At 48.9% G+C, this 15,418-nt stretch overlaps 1 protein-coding gene across 1 annotated transcript in view; it reads right to left on the bottom strand.

Moving 5' to 3' along the window:
• Positions 1-9,415: 9,415 nt before the first annotated feature.
• The window catches only part of LOC311121441 (rho-related BTB domain-containing protein 1-like), a gene marked incomplete at its 3' end in the record, with an annotated part of 39,617 nt that continues 33,614 nt past the window's right edge, over positions 9,416-15,418 (bottom strand). Inside the window, exon 7 of the mRNA XM_084195929.1 lies at positions 9,416-9,566. Within this exon, the coding sequence (XP_084052055.1) occupies positions 9,416-9,566 (151 nt within the window). The remainder of the gene's footprint in view (positions 9,567-15,418) is intronic.

The following is a 15,418-nucleotide window of genomic DNA, read 5'->3' as shown; positions in this document are numbered from 1 at the left end:
ATGGTTAGTACCTGTCAGAGCAGTCAGTCTGGGGAGACAGTCTGTTAGCCAGGGTTATGGTTATGGTTAGTACCTGTCAGAGCAGTCAGTCTGGGGAGACAGTCTGTTAGCCAGGGTTATGGTTATGGTTAGTACCTGTCAGAGCAGTCAGTCTGGGGAGACAGTCTGTTAGCCAGGGTTATGGTTATGGTTAGTACCTGTCAGAGCAGTCAGTCTGGGGAGACAGTCTGTTAGCCAGGGTTATGGTTATGGTTAGTACCTGTCAGAGCAGTCAGTCTGGGGAGACAGTCTGTTAGCCAGGGTTATGGTTATGGTTAGTACCTGTCAGAGCAGTCAGTCTGGGGAGACAGTCTGTTAGCCAGGGTTATGTTATGGTTAGTACCTGTCAGAGCAGTCAGTCTGGGGAGACAGTCTGTTAGCCAGTTGGGTTATGGTTAGTACCTGTCAGAGCAGTCAGTCTGGGGAGACAGTCTGTTAGCCAGGGTTATGGTTATGGTTAGTACCTGTCAGAGCAGTCAGTCTGGGGAGACAGAGTCTGTTAGCCAGGGTTATGGTTATGGTTAGTACCTGTCAGAGCAGTCAGTCTGGGGAGACAGTCTGTTAGCCAGGGTTTATGGTTAGTACCTGTCAGAGCAGTCAGTCTGGGGAGACAGTCTGTTAGCCAGGGTTATGGTTATGGTTAGTACCTGTCAGAGCAGTCAGTCTGGGGAGACAGTCTGTTAGCCAGGGTTATGGTTAGTACCTGTCAGAGCAGTCAGTCTGGGGAGACAGTCTGTTAGCCAGGGGTTATGGTTAGTACCTGTCAGAGCAGTCAGTCTGGGGAGACAGTCTGTTAGCCAGGGTTATGGTTATGGTTAGTACCTGTCAGAGCAGTCAGTCTGGGGAGACAGTCTGTTAGCCAGGGTTATGGTTATGGTTAGTACCTGTCAGAGCAGTCAGTCTGGGGAGACAGTCTGTTAGCCAGGGTTATGGTTAGTACCTGTCAGAGCAGTCAGTCTGGGGAGACAGTCTGTTAGCCAGGGTTATGGTTAGTACCTGTCAGAGCAGTCAGTCTGGGGAGACAGTCTGTTAGCCAGGGTTATGGTTATGGTTAGTACCTGTCAGAGCAGTCAGTCTGGGGAGACAGTCTGTTAGCCAGGGTTATGGTTAGTACCTGTCAGAGCAGTCAGTCTGGGGAGACAGTCTGTTAGCCAGGGTTATGGTTAGTACCTGTCAGAGCAGTCAGTCTGGGGAGACAGTCTGTTAGCCAGGGTTATGGTTATGGTTAGTACCTGTCAGAGCAGTCAGTCTGGGGAGACAGTCTGTTAGCCAGGGTTGTTATGGTTAGTACCTGTCAGAGCAGTCAGTCTGGGGAGACAGTCTGTTAGCCAGGGTTATGGTTAGTACCTGTCAGAGCAGTCAGTCTGGGGAGACAGTCTGTTAGCCAGGGTTATGGTTAGTACCTGTCAGAGCAGTCAGTCTGGGGAGACAGTCTGTTAGCCAGGGTTATGGTTATGGTTAGTACCTGTCAGAGCAGTCAGTCTGGGGAGACAGTCTGTTAGCCAGGGTTATGGTTAGTACCTGTCAGAGCAGTCAGTCTGGGGAGACAGTCTGTTAGCCAGGGTTATGGTTAGTACCTGTCAGAGCAGTCAGTCTGGGGAGACAGTCTGTTAGCCAGGGTTATGGTTATGGTTAGTACCTGTCAGAGCAGTCAGTCTGGGGAGACAGTCTGTTAGCCAGGGTTATGGTTATGGTTAGTACCTGTCAGAGCAGTCAGTCTGGGGAGACAGTCTGTTAGCCAGGGTTATGGTTAGTACCTGTCAGAGCAGTCAGTCTGGGGAGACAGTCTGTTAGCCAGGGTTATGGTTATGGTTAGTACCTGTCAGAGCAGTCAGTCTGGGGAGACAGTCTGTTAGCCAGGGTTATGGTTAGTACCTGTCAGAGCAGTCAGTCTGGGGAGACAGTCTGTTAGCCAGGGTTATGGTTAGTACCTGTCAGAGCAGTCAGTCTGGGGAGACAGTCTGTTAGCCAGGGTTATGGTTAGTACCTGTCAGAGCAGTCAGTCTGGGGAGACAGTCTGTTAGCCAGGGTTATGGTTATGGTTAGTACCTGTCAGAGCAGTCAGTCTGGGGAGACAGTCTGTTAGCCAGGGTTATGGTTAGTACCTGTCAGAGCAGTCAGTCTGGGGAGACAGTCTGTTAGCCAGGGTTATGGTTAGTACCTGTCAGAGCAGTCAGTCTGGGGAGACAGTCTGTTAGCCAGGGTTATGGTTAGTACCTGTCAGAGCAGTCAGTCTGGGGAGACAGTCTGTTAGCCAGGGTTATGGTTATGGTTAGTACCTGTCAGAGCAGTCAGTCTGGGGAGACAGTCTGTTAGCCAGGGTTATGGTTATGGTTAGTACCTGTCAGAGCAGTCAGTCTGGGGAGACAGTCTGTTAGCCAGGGTTATGGTTATGGTTAGTACCTGTCAGAGCAGTCAGTCTGGGGAGACAGTCTGTTAGCCAGGGTTATGGTTATGGTTAGTACCTGTCAGAGCAGTCAGTCTGGGGAGACAGTCTGTTAGCCAGGGTTATGGTTATGGTTAGTACCTGTCAGAGCAGTCAGTCTGGGGAGACAGTCTGTTAGCCAGGGTTATGGTTAGTACCTGTCAGAGCAGTCAGTCTGGGGAGACAGTCTGTTAGCCAGGGGTTATGGTTAGTACCTGTCAGAGCAGTCAGTCTGGGGAGACAGTCTGTTAGCCAGGGTTATGGTTATGGTTAGTACCTGTCAGAGCAGTCAGTCTGGGGAGACAGTCTGTTAGCCAGGGTTATGGTTATGGTTAGTACCTGTCAGAGCAGTCAGTCTGGGGAGACAGTCTGTTAGCCAGGGTTATGGTTAGTACCTGTCAGAGCAGTCAGTCTGGGGAGACAGTCTGTTAGCCAGGGTTATGGTTATGGTTAGTACCTGTCAGAGCAGTCAGTCTGGGGAGACAGTCTGTTAGCCAGGGTTATGGTTATGGTTAGTACCTGTCAGAGCAGTCAGTCTGGGGAGACAGTCTGTTAGCCAGGGTTATGGTTAGTACCTGTCAGAGCAGTCAGTCTGGGGAGACAGTCTGTTAGCCAGGGTTATGGTTATGGTTAGTACCTGTCAGAGCAGTCAGTCTGGGGAGACCGTCTGTTAGCCAGGGTTATGGTTAGTACCTGTCAGAGCAGTCAGTCTGGGGAGACAGTCTGTTAGCCAGGGTTATGGTTATGGTTAGTACCTGTCAGAGCAGTCAGTCTGGGGAGACAGTCTGTTAGCCAGGGTTATGGTTAGTACCTGTCAGAGCAGCCAGTCTGGGGAGACAGTCTGTTAGCCAGGGTTATGGTTAGTACCTGTCAGAGCAGTCAGTCTGGGGAGACAGTCTGTTAGCCAGGGTTATGGTTATGGTTAGTACCCGTCAGAGCAGTCAGTCTGGGGAGACAGTCTGTTAGCCAGGGTTATGGTTATGGTTAGTACCTGTCAGAGCAGTCAGTCTGGGGAGACAGTCTGTTAGCCAGGGTTATGGTTAGTACCTGTCAGAGCAGTCAGTCTGGGGAGACAGTCTGTTAGCCAGGGTTATGGTTAGTACCTGTCAGAGCAGTCAGTCTGGGGAGACAGTCTGTTAGCCAGGGTTATGGTTATGGTTAGTACCTGTCAGAGCAGTCAGTCTGGGGAGACAGTCTGTTAGCCAGGGTTATGGTTAGTACCTGTCAGAGCAGTCAGTCTGGGGAGACAGTCTGTTAGCCAGGGTTATGGTTAGTACCTGTCAGAGCAGTCAGTCTGGGGAGACAGAGTCTGTTAGCCAGGGTTATGGTTATGGTTAGTACCTGTCAGAGCAGTCAGTCTGGGGAGACAGTCTGTTAGCCAGGGTTATGGTTAGTACCTGTCAGAGCAGTCAGTCTGGGGAGACAGTCTGTTAGCCAGGGTTATGGTTAGTACCTGTCAGAGCAGTCAGTCTGGGGAGACAGTCTGTTAGCCAGGGTTATGGTTAGTACCTGTCAGAGCAGTCAGTCTGGGGAGACAGTCTGTTAGCCAGGGTTATGGTTAGTACCTGTCAGAGCAGTCAGTCTGGGGAGACAGTCTGTTAGCCAGGGTTATGGTTATGGTTAGTACCTGTCAGAGCAGTCAGTCTGGGGAGACAGTCTGTTAGCCAGGGTTATGGTTATGGTTAGTACCTGTCAGAGCAGTCAGTCTGGGGAGACAGTCTGTTAGCCAGGGTTATGGTTATGGTTAGTACCTGTCAGAGCAGTCAGTCTGGGGAGACAGTCTGTTAGCCAGGGTTATGGTTATGGTTAGTACCTGTCAGAGCAGTCAGTCTGGGGAGACAGTCTGTTAGCCAGGGTTATGGTTATGGTTAGTACCTGTCAGAGCAGTCAGTCTGGGGAGACAGTCTGTTAGCCAGGGTTATGGTTATGGTTAGTACCTGTCAGAGCAGTCAGTCTGGGGAGACAGTCTGTTAGCCAGGGTTATGGTTAGTACCTGTCAGAGCAGTCAGTCTGGGGAGACAGTCTGTTAGCCAGGGTTATGGTTAGTACCTGTCAGAGCAGTCAGTCTGGGGAGACAGTCTGTTAGCCAGGGTTATGGTTATGGTTAGTACCTGTCAGAGCAGTCAGTCTGGGGAGACAGTCTGTTAGCCAGGGTTATGGTTATGGTTAGTACCTGTCAGAGCAGTCAGTCTGGGGAGACAGTCTGTTAGCCAGGGTTATGGTTAGTACCTGTCAGAGCAGTCAGTCTGGGGAGACAGTCTGTTAGCCAGGGTTATGGTTATGGTTAGTACCTGTCAGAGCAGTCAGTCTGGGGAGACAGTCTGTTAGCCAGGGTTATGGTTATGGTTAGTACCTGTCAGAGCAGTCAGTCTGGGGAGACAGTCTGTTAGCCAGGGTTATGGTTAGTACCTGTCAGAGCAGTCAATCTGGGGAGACAGTCTGTTAGCCAGGGTTATGGTTATGGTTAGTACCTGTCAGAGCAGTCAGTCTGGGGAGACAGTCTGTTAGCCAGGGTTATGGTTAGTACCTGTCAGAGCAGTCAGTCTGGGGAGACAGTCTGTTAGCCAGGGTTATGGTTAGTACCTGTCAGAGCAGTCAGTCTGGGGAGACAGTATGTTAGCCAGGGTTATGGTTAGTACCTGTCAGAGCAGTCAGTCTGGGGAGACAGTCTGTTAGCCAGGGTTATGGTTATGGTTAGTACCTGTCAGAGCAGTCAGTCTGGGGAGACAGTCTGTTAGCCAGGGTTATGGTTAGTACCTGTCAGAGCAGTCAGTCTGGGGAGACAGTCTGTTAGCCAGGGTTATGGTTAGTACCTGTCAGAGCAGTCAGTCTGGGGAGACAGTCTGTTAGCCAGGGTTATGGTTAGTACCTGTCAGAGCAGTCAGTCTGGGGAGACAGTCTGTTAGCCAGGGTTATGGTTATGGTTAGTACCTGTCAGAGCAGTCAGTCTGGGGAGACAGTCTGTTAGCCAGGGTTATGGTTATGGTTAGTACCTGTCAGAGCAGTCAGTCTGGGGAGACAGTCTGTTAGCCAGGGTTATGGTTATGGTTAGTACCTGTCAGAGCAGTCAGTCTGGGGAGACAGTCTGTTAGCCAGGGTTATGGTTAGTACCTGTCAGAGCAGTCAGTCTGGGGAGACAGTCTGTTAGCCAGGGTTATGGTTAGTACCTGTCAGAGCAGTCAGTCTGGGGAGACAGTCTGTTAGCCAGGGTTATGGTTAGTACCTGTCAGAGCAGTCAGTCTGGGGAGACAGTCTGTTAGCCAGGGTTATGGTTATGGTTAGTACCTGTCAGAGCAGTCAGTCTGGGGAGACAGTCTGTTAGCCAGGGTTATGGTTATGGTTAGTACCTGTCAGAGCAGTCAGTCTGGGGAGACAGTCTGTTAGCCAGGGTTATGGTTAGTACCTGTCAGAGCAGTCAGTCTGGGGAGACAGTCTGTTAGCCAGGGTTATGGTTATGGTTAGTACCTGTCAGAGCAGTCAGTCTGGGGAGACAGTCTGTTAGCCAGGGTTATGGTTATGGTTAGTACCTGTCAGAGCAGTCAGTCTGGGGAGACAGTCTGTTAGCCAGGGTTATGGTTAGTACCTGTCAGAGCAGTCAGTCTGGGGAGACAGTCTGTTAGCCAGGGTTATGGTTATGGTTAGTACCTGTCAGAGCAGTCAGTCTGGGGAGACAGTCTGTTAGCCAGGGTTATGGTTATGGTTAGTACCTGTCAGAGCAGTCAGTCTGGGGAGACAGTCTGTTAGCCAGGGTTATGGTTAGTACCTGTCAGAGCAGTCAGTCTGGGGAGACAGTCTGTTAGCCAGGGTTATGGTTATGGTTAGTACCTGTCAGAGCAGTCAGTCTGGGGAGACAGTCTGTTAGCCAGGGTTATGGTTAGTACCTGTCAGAGCAGTCAGTCTGGGGAGACAGTCTGTTAGCCAGGGTTATGGTTATGGTTAGTACCTGTCAGAGCAGTCAGGCTGGGGAGACAGTCTGTTAGCCAGGGTTATGGTTAGTACCTGTCAGAGCAGTCAGTCTGGGGAGACAGTCTGTTAGCCAGGGTTATGGTTATGGTTAGTACCTGTCAGAGCAGTCAGTCTGGGGAGACAGTCTGTTAGCCAGGGTTATGGTTATGGTTAGTACCTGTCAGAGCAGTCAGTCTGGGGAGACAGTCTGTTAGCCAGGGTTATGGTTATGGTTAGTACCTGTCAGAGCAGTCAGTCTGGGGAGACAGTCTGTTAGCCAGGGTTATGGTTAGTACCTGTCAGAGCAGTCAGTCTGGGGAGACAGTCTGTTAGCCAGGGTTATGGTTTGTACCTGTCAGAGCAGTCAGTCTGGGGAGACAGTATGTTAGCCAGGGTTATGGTTAGTACCTGTCAGAGCAGTCAGTCTGGGGAGACAGTCTGTTAGCCAGGGTTATGGTTAGTACCTGTCAGAGCAGTCAGTCTGGGGAGACAGTCTGTTAGCCAGGGTTATGGTTATGGTTAGTAACTGTCAGAGCAGTCAGTCTGGGGAGACAGTCTGTTAGCCAGGGTTATGGTTATGGTTAGTACCTGTCAGAGCAGTCAGTCTGGGGAGACAGTCTGTTAGCCAGGGTTATGGTTATGGTTAGTACCTGTCAGAGCAGTCAGTCTGGGGAGACAGTCTGTTAGCCAGGGTTATGGTTAGTACCTGTCAGAGCAGTCAGTCTGGGGAGACAGTCTGTTAGCCAGGGTTATGGTTAGTACCGGTCAGAGCAGTCAGTCTGGGGAGACAGTCTGTTAGCCAGGGTTATGGTTAGTACCTGTCAGAGCAGTCAGTCTGGGGAGACAGTCTGTTAGCCAGGGTTATGGTTAGTACCTGTCAGAGCAGTCAGTCTGGGGAGACAGTCTGTTAGCCAGGGTTATGGTTATGGTTAGTACCTGTCAGAGCAGTCAGTCTGGGGAGACAGTCTGTTAGCCAGGGTTATGGTTAGTACCTGTCAGAGCAGTCAGTCTGGGGAGACAGTCTGTTAGCCAGGGTTATGGTTATGGTTAGTACCTGTCAGAGCAGTCAGTCTGGGGAGACAGTCTGTTAGCCAGGGTTATGGTTAGTACCTGTCAGAGCAGTCAGTCTGGGGAGACAGTCTGTTAGCCAGGGTTATGGTTAGTACCTGTCAGAGCAGTCAGTCTGGGGAGACAGTCTGTTAGCCAGGGTTATGGTTAGTACCTGTCAGAGCAGTCAGTCTGGGGAGACAGTCTGTTAGCCAGGGTTATGGTTAGTACCTGTCAGAGCAGTCAGTCTGGGGAGACAGTCTGTTAGCCAGGGTTATGGTTATGGTTAGTACCTGTCAGAGCAGTCAGTCTGGGGAGACAGTCTGTTAGCCAGGGTTATGGTTATGGTTAGTACCTGTCAGAGCAGTCAGTCTGGGGAGACAGTCTGTTAGCCAGGGTTATGGTTATGGTTAGTACCTGTCAGAGCAGTCAGTCTGGGGAGACAGTCTGTTAGCCAGGGTTATGGTTAGTACCTGTCAGAGCAGTCAGTCTGGGGAGACAGTCTGTTAGCCAGGGTTATGGTTAGTACCTGTCAGAGCAGTCAGTCTGGGGAGACAGTCTGTTAGCCAGGGTTATGGTTAGTACCTGTCAGAGCAGTCAGTCTGGGGAGACAGTCTGTTAGCCAGGGTTATGGTTATGGTTAGTACCTGTCAGAGCAGTCAGTCTGGGGAGACAGTCTGTTAGCCAGGGTTATGGTTATGGTTAGTACCTGTCAGAGCAGTCAGTCTGGGGAGACAGTCTGTTAGCCAGGGTTATGGTTAGTACCTGTCAGAGCAGTCAGTCTGGGGAGACAGTCTGTTAGCCAGGGTTATGGTTATGGTTAGTACCTGTCAGAGCAGTCAGTCTGGGGAGACAGTCTGTTAGCCAGGGTTATGGTTATGGTTAGTACCTGTCAGAGCAGTCAGTCTGGGGAGACAGTCTGTTAGCCAGGGTTATGGTTAGTACCTGTCAGAGCAGTCAGTCTGGGGAGACAGTCTGTTAGCCAGGGTTATGGTTAGTACCTGTCAGAGCAGTCAGTCTGGGGAGACAGTCTGTTAGCCAGGGTTATGGTTAGTACCTGTCAGAGCAGTCAGTCTGGGGAGACAGTCTGTTAGCCAGGGTTATGGTTATGGTTAGTAACTGTCAGAGCAGTCAGTCTGGGGAGACAGTCTGTTAGCCAGGGTTATGGTTATGGTTAGTACCTGTCAGAGCAGTCAGTCTGGGGAGACAGTCTGTTAGCCAGGGTTATGGTTATGGTTAGTACCTGTCAGAGCAGTCAGTCTGGGGAGACAGTCTGTTAGCCAGGGTTATGGTTAGTACCTGTCAGAGCAGTCAGTCTGGGGAGACAGTCTGTTAGCCAGGGTTATGGTTATGGTTAGTACCTGTCAGAGCAGTCAGTCTGGGGAGACAGTCTGTTAGCCAGGGTTATGGTTAGTACCTGTCAGAGCAGTCAGTCTGGGGAGACAGTCTGTTAGCCAGGGTTATGGTTATGGTTAGTACCTGTCAGAGCAGTCAGTCTGGGGAGACAGTCTGTTAGCCAGGGTTATGGTTAGTACCTGTCAGAGCAGTCAGTCTGGGGAGACAGTCTGTTAGCCAGGGTTATGGTTAGTACCTGTCAGAGCAGTCAGTCTGGGGAGACAGTCTGTTAGCCAGGGTTATGGTTAGTACCTGTCAGAGCAGTCAGTCTGGGGAGACAGTCTGTTAGCCAGGGTTATGGTTATGGTTAGTACCTGTCAGAGCAGTCAGGCTGGGGAGACAGAGTCTGTTAGCCAGGGTTATGGTTATGGTTAGTACCTGTCAGAGCAGTCAGTCTGGGGAGACAGTCTGTTAGCCAGGGTTATGGTTATGGTTAGTACCTGTCAGAGCAGTCAGTCTGGGGAGACAGTCTGTTAGCCAGGGTTATGGTTATGGTTAGTACCTGTCAGAGCAGTCAGTCTGGGGAGACAGTCTGTTAGCCAGGGTTATGGTTATGGTTAGTACCTGTCAGAGCAGTCAGTCTGGGGAGACAGAGTCTGTTAGCCAGGGCCGTCAGCTCCATGGGGTCCAGCTCTGCCATGGGACACAGCTGATTGGTGTAGAGATACTCCAGGACAGCCTGCATACACACCCTGCTGGTGCCCGGGAACGAGACCTAAACACACACACAGGAAAGAACAGACAAATCAGTTGACAACTAATTGTCCTGTTTCACTGTCTGTCTGTTTCAGTCTCGGTCTGTGTGTGTGTGTGTGTGTGTGTGTCGGTCTCTCTCTGTGTTAAACTAGAGAGGCGATAATGACTGCTAAGGCTTGTTCTCCATGCTAAACTAGAGAGGTGATAATGACTGCTAAGGCTTGTTCTCCATGCTAAACTAGAGGTGATAATGACTGCTAAGGCTTGTTCTCCATGCTAAACTAGAGAGGTGATAATGACTGCTAAGGCTTGTTCTCCATGCTAAACTAGAGGTGATATTGACTGCTAAGGCTTGTTCTCCATGCTAAACTAGAAGTGATATTGACTGCTAAGGCTTGTTCTCCATGCTAAACTAGAGGTGATAATGACTGCTAAGGCTTGTTCTCCATGCTAAACTAGAGGTGATAATGAATGCTAAGGCTTGTTCTCCATGCTAAACTAGAGGTGATAATGACTGCTAAGGCTTGTTCTCCATGCTAAACTAGAGGTGATAATGAATGCTAAGGCTTGTTCTCCATGCTAAACTAGAGGTGATAATGACTGCTAAGGCTTGTTCTCCATGCTAAACTAGAGGTGATAATGACTGCTAAGGCTTGTTCTCCATGCTAAACTAGAGGTGATAATGACTGCTAAGGCTTGTTCTCCATGCTAAACTAGAGGTGATAATGACTGCTAAGGCTTGTTCTCCATGCTAAACTAGAGGTGATAATGACTGCTAAGGCTTGTTCTCCATGCTAAACTAGAGGTGATAATGACTGCTAAGGCTTGTTCTCCATGCTAAACTAGAGGTGATAATGACTGCTAAGGCTTGTTCTCCATGCTAAACTAGAGAGGTGATAATGACTGCTAAGGCTTGTTCTCCATGCTAAACTAGAGGTGATAATGACTGCTAAGGCTTGTGGGTATTTCTGTTCAGAAGACAACGACAGGGTCTCAAGACACAGAAAGGTGTGAGATGTCACTGTTCACTGTACAAGTATCTGGTCACTGTAGAAGTATCTGGTCACTGTACAAGTATCTGGTCACTGTACAAGTATCTGGTCACTGTACAAGTATCTGGTCACTGTACAAGTATCTGGTCACTGTACAAGTATCTGGTCACTGTACAAGTATCTGGTCACTGTACAAGTATCTGGTCACTGTACAAGTATCTGGTCACTGTACAAGTATCTGGTCACTGTACAAGTATCTGGTCACTGTAGAAGTATCTGGTCACTGTAGAAGTATCTGGTCACTGTACAAGTATCTGGTCACTGTACAAGTATCTGGTCACTGTACAAGTATCTGGTCACTGTACAAGTATCTGGTCACTGTAGAAGTATCTGGTCACTGTAGAAGTATCTGGTCACTGTAGAAGTATCTGGTCACTGTAGAAGTATCTGGTCACTGTACAAGTATCTGGTCACTGTACAAGTATCTGTTCACTGTAGAAGTATCTGTTCACTGTAGAAGTATCTGTTCACTGTAGAAGTATCTGTTCACTGTAGAAGTATCTGGTCACTGTAGAAGTATCTGTTCACTGTAGAAGTATCTGTTCACTGTAGAAGTATCTGTTCACTGTAGAAGTATCTGGTCACTGTAGAAGTATCTGGTCACTGTACAAGTATCTGGTCACTGTAGAAGTATCTGGTCACTGTAGAAGTATCTGGTCACTGTAGAAGTATCTGGTCACTGTAGAAGTATCTGGTCACTGTAGAAGTATCTGGTCACTGTAGAAGTATCTGGTCACTGTAGAAGTATCTGGTCACTGTAGAAGTATCTGGTCACTGTAGAAGTATCTGGTCACTGTAGAAGTATCTGGTCACTGTAGAAGTATCTGGTCACTGTAGAAGTATCTGGTCACTGTAGAAGTATCTGGTCACTGTAGAAGTATCTGGTCACTGTAGAAGTATCTGGTCACTGTAGAAGTATCTGGTCACTGTAGAAGTATCTGGTCACTGTAGAAGTATCTGGTCACTGTAGAAGTATCTGGTCACTGTAGAAGTATCTGGTCACTGTAGAAGTATCTCCACAAATGATCTCAGGTGAGACAGTCTACTGTAAACACTGGAACACCCAAGCTACACGATACAGCTGAAGTCGGAAGTTTACATTCACTTAGGTTGGAGTCATTAAAACTCGTTTTTCAACCACTCCACAAATGTCTTGTTAACAAACTATAGTTTTGGCAAGTCGGTTAGGATATCTACTTTGTGCATGACACAAGTAATTGTTTACAGACAGATAATTTCACTTATAATTCACTGTATCACAATTCCAGTGGGTCAGAAGTTTACATACAGTAAATTGACTGTGCCTTTAAACAGCTTGGAAAATTCCAGAAAATGATGTCATGGCTTTAGAAGCTTCTGATAGGCTAATTGACATCATTTGAGTCAATTGGAGGTGTACCTGTGGTGGATGTATTTCAAGACCTACCTTCAAACTCAGTGCCTCTTTGCTTGACATCATGGGAAAATCCAAATAAATCTGCCAAGACCTCAGAAAATAAATTGTAGGCCTCCACAAGTCTGGTTCATCCTTGGGAGCAATTTCCAAACGCCTGAAGGTACCACGTTCATCTGTACAAACAATAGTTCGCAAGTATAAACACCATGGGACCACGCAGCCGTCATACCGCTCAGGAAGGAGACGCGTTCTGTCTCCTAAAGATGAGCGTACTTTGGTGCGAAAAGTGCAAATCAATTCCAGAACAACAGCAAAGGACCTTGTGAAGATGCTGGAGGAATCAGGTACAAAAGTATCTATATCCACAGTAAAACGAGTCCTATATCGACATAACCTGAAAGGCCGCTCAGCAAGGAAGAAGCCACTGCTCCAAAACCGCCATAAAAAAGCCAGACTACGGTTTGCAACTGCACATGGGGACAAAGATCGTACTTTTTGGAGAAATGTCCTCTGGTCTGATGAAACAAAAATAGAACTGTTTGGCCATAATGACCATCGTTATGTTTGGAGGAAAAAGGGGAAGGCTTGCAAGCCGAAGAACACCATCCCAACCGTGAAGCACGGGGGTGGCAACGTCATGCTGTGGGGGTGCTTTGCTACAGGAGGGACTGGTGCACTTCACAAAATAGATGGCATCATGAGGAAGGAAAATTATGGGGATATATTGAAGCAACATCTCAAGACATCAGTCAGGAAGTTAAAGCTTGGTCACAAATGGACAATGACCCCAAGCATACTTCCAAAGTTGTGGCAAAATGGCTTAAGGACAACAAAGTCAAGGTATTGGAGTGGCCATCACAAAGCCCTGACCTCAATCCTATAGAAAATGTGTGGGCAGAACTGAAAAAGCGTGTGCGAGCAAGGAGGCCTACAAACCTGACTCAGTTACACCAGCTCTGTCAGGAGGAATGGGCCAAAATTCACCCAACTTATTGTGGGAAGCTTGTGGAAGGCTACCCGAAACATTTGACCCAAGTTAAAGGCAACGCTACCAAATACTAATTGAGTGTATGTAAACTTCTGACCCACTGGGAATGTGATGAAAGAAATAAAAGCTGAAATAAATCACTACTATTATTCTGATATTTCACATTCTTAAAATAAAGTGGTGATCCTAACTGACCTAAGACAGGGAATTTTTACTAGGATTAAATGTCAGGAATTGTGAAAAACTGAGTTTAAATGTATTTGGCTAAGGTGTATGTAAACTTCCGACTTCAACTGTATATACACACACAACAGTATGTGGACACACCTTCAAATTAGTGGATTCCGCTATTTCAGCCATACCCGTTGCTGACAGGTGTATAAAATCGAGTACATAGCCATGCAATCTCCATAGACAAACATTGGCAGTAGAATGGCCTTCCTGAAGAGCTTAGTGACTTTCAACGTGGCACCGTCATAGGATGCCACCTTTCCAACAAGTCAGTTTGTCTAATTTCTGCCCTGCTAGAGCTGCCCCGGTCAACTGTAAGTGCTGTTATTGACAGTTGTGGCTGCTTCGTGTGATGTATTGTTGTCTCTACCTTCTTGCCCTTTGTGCTGTTGTCTGTGCCCAATAATGTTTGTACCATGATGTTATTGTACAATCCAGGAGTGGAAAACTGTTAGAGACTGACCCAGAAACACTCACAGCTGTAATCGCTGCCAAAGGTGCTTCTACAAAGTATTGACTCAGGGGGATGAATATTGATGTAAATTAGATATTTCTGTATTTCATTTTCAATACATTTGCAAAGAATTCTAAAAACACGTTTTGACTTCGTCATTATGGGGGAGTGTGTGTAGATGGGGGAGGAAAAACATTGTTTTGAATTCAGGCTGGAACACAAAAATAAAAAAGTGGAATAAGTCAAGGAATACTTTCTGAAGACACCAAGTCATTACAGAACAGGGTCAAGGGCTGTGCAGAGAGTGGTGCTGTGCAGAGTGTGGTGCTGTGCAGAGAGTGGTGCTGTGCAGAGAGTGCTGCTGTCCAGAGAGTGCTGCTGTCCAGAGAGTGGTGCTGTGCAGAGAGTGGTGCTGTCCAGAGAGTGCTGCTGTGCAGAGAGTGGTGCTGTGCAGAGAGTGGTGCTGTGCAGAGAGTGCTGCTGTGCAGAGAGTGGTGCTGTGCAGAGAGTGGTGCTGTCCAGAGAGGGCTGCTGTCCAGAGAGTGGTGCTGTGCAGAGAGTGGTGCTGTCCAGAGAGTGGTGCTGTCCAGAGAGTGGTGCTGTCCAGAGAGTGGTGCTGTCCAGAGAGTGCTGCTGTCCAGAGAGTGCTGCTGTGCAGAGAGTGCTGCTGTCCAGAGAGTGCTGCTGTCCAGAGAGTGCTGCTGTGCAGAGAGTGCTGCTGTCCAGAGAGTGCTGCTGTGCAGAGAGTGGTGCTGTGCAGAGAGGGCTGCTGTCCAGAGAGGGCTGCTGTCCAGAGAGTGCTGCTGTGCAGAGAGTGGTGCTGTCCAGAGAGTGGTGCTGTCCAGAGAGTGGTGCTGTCCAGAGAGTACTGCTGTCCAGAGAGTGCTGCTGTGCAGAGAGTGCTGCTGTGCAGAGAGTGGTGCTGTCCAGAGAGTGGTGCTGTCCAGAGAGTGGTGCTGTCCAGAGAGTGGTGCTGTCCAGAGAGTGCTGCTGTGCAGAGAGTGCTGCTGTCCAGAGAGTGCTGCTGTCCAGAGAGTGGTGCTGTGCAGAGAGTGCTGCTGTCCAGAGAGTGCTGCTGTCCAGAGAGTGCTGCTGTGCAGAGAGTGCTGCTGTCCAGAGAGTGCTGCTGTCCAGAGAGTGGTGCTGTCCAGAGAGTGCTGCTGTCCAGAGAGTGCTGCTGTCCAGAGAGTGCTGCTGTCCAGAGAGTGGTGCTGTCCAGAGAGTGGTGCTGTCCAGAGAGTGGTGCTGTCCAGAGAGTGGTGCTGTCCAGAGAGTGGTGCTGTCCAGAGAGTGCTGCTGTCCAGAGAGTGCTGCTGTCCAGAGAGTGGTGCTGTCCAGAGAGTGGTGCTGTCCAGAGAGTGGTGCTGTCCAGAGAGTGGTGCTGTGCAGAGAGTGCTGCTGTCCAGAGAGTGGTGCTGTCCAGAGAGTGGTGCTGTCCAGAGAGTGGTGCTGTCCAGAGAGTGGTGCTGTCCAGAGAGTGCTGCTGTGCAGGATGAAGGGACAATAGCAGATAGAGGGCCGGGACGGTGCCTCTATTCCCTATAAGATCATAAGGCTCTGGTCTAAAGTAGTGCACTATTTAGGGAACAGGGTGCCATTTGGGATGTAACCTCACCGTTCAGTACAGCGCCTCTGTAAAGCCTAGCAGTACAGACTACAGAGGCTCTGTAGAAACCAGGACACCGGGTAGTAGCTAGCTACCACACTAAAATAAAGACGTCCCAATGGTCAGAGAGAGAGGCAGTGTCCT

Source organism: Coregonus lavaretus (assembly GCF_964263955.1).
Source record: "Coregonus lavaretus genome assembly, contig: HAP1_SCAFFOLD_3481, whole genome shotgun sequence".
NCBI classification, from domain to species: Eukaryota; Metazoa; Chordata; class Actinopteri; order Salmoniformes; family Salmonidae; genus Coregonus; species Coregonus lavaretus.
Note: the sequence above shows the minus strand (reverse complement) of the source record. Positions and strands in the feature narration are given on the sequence as shown.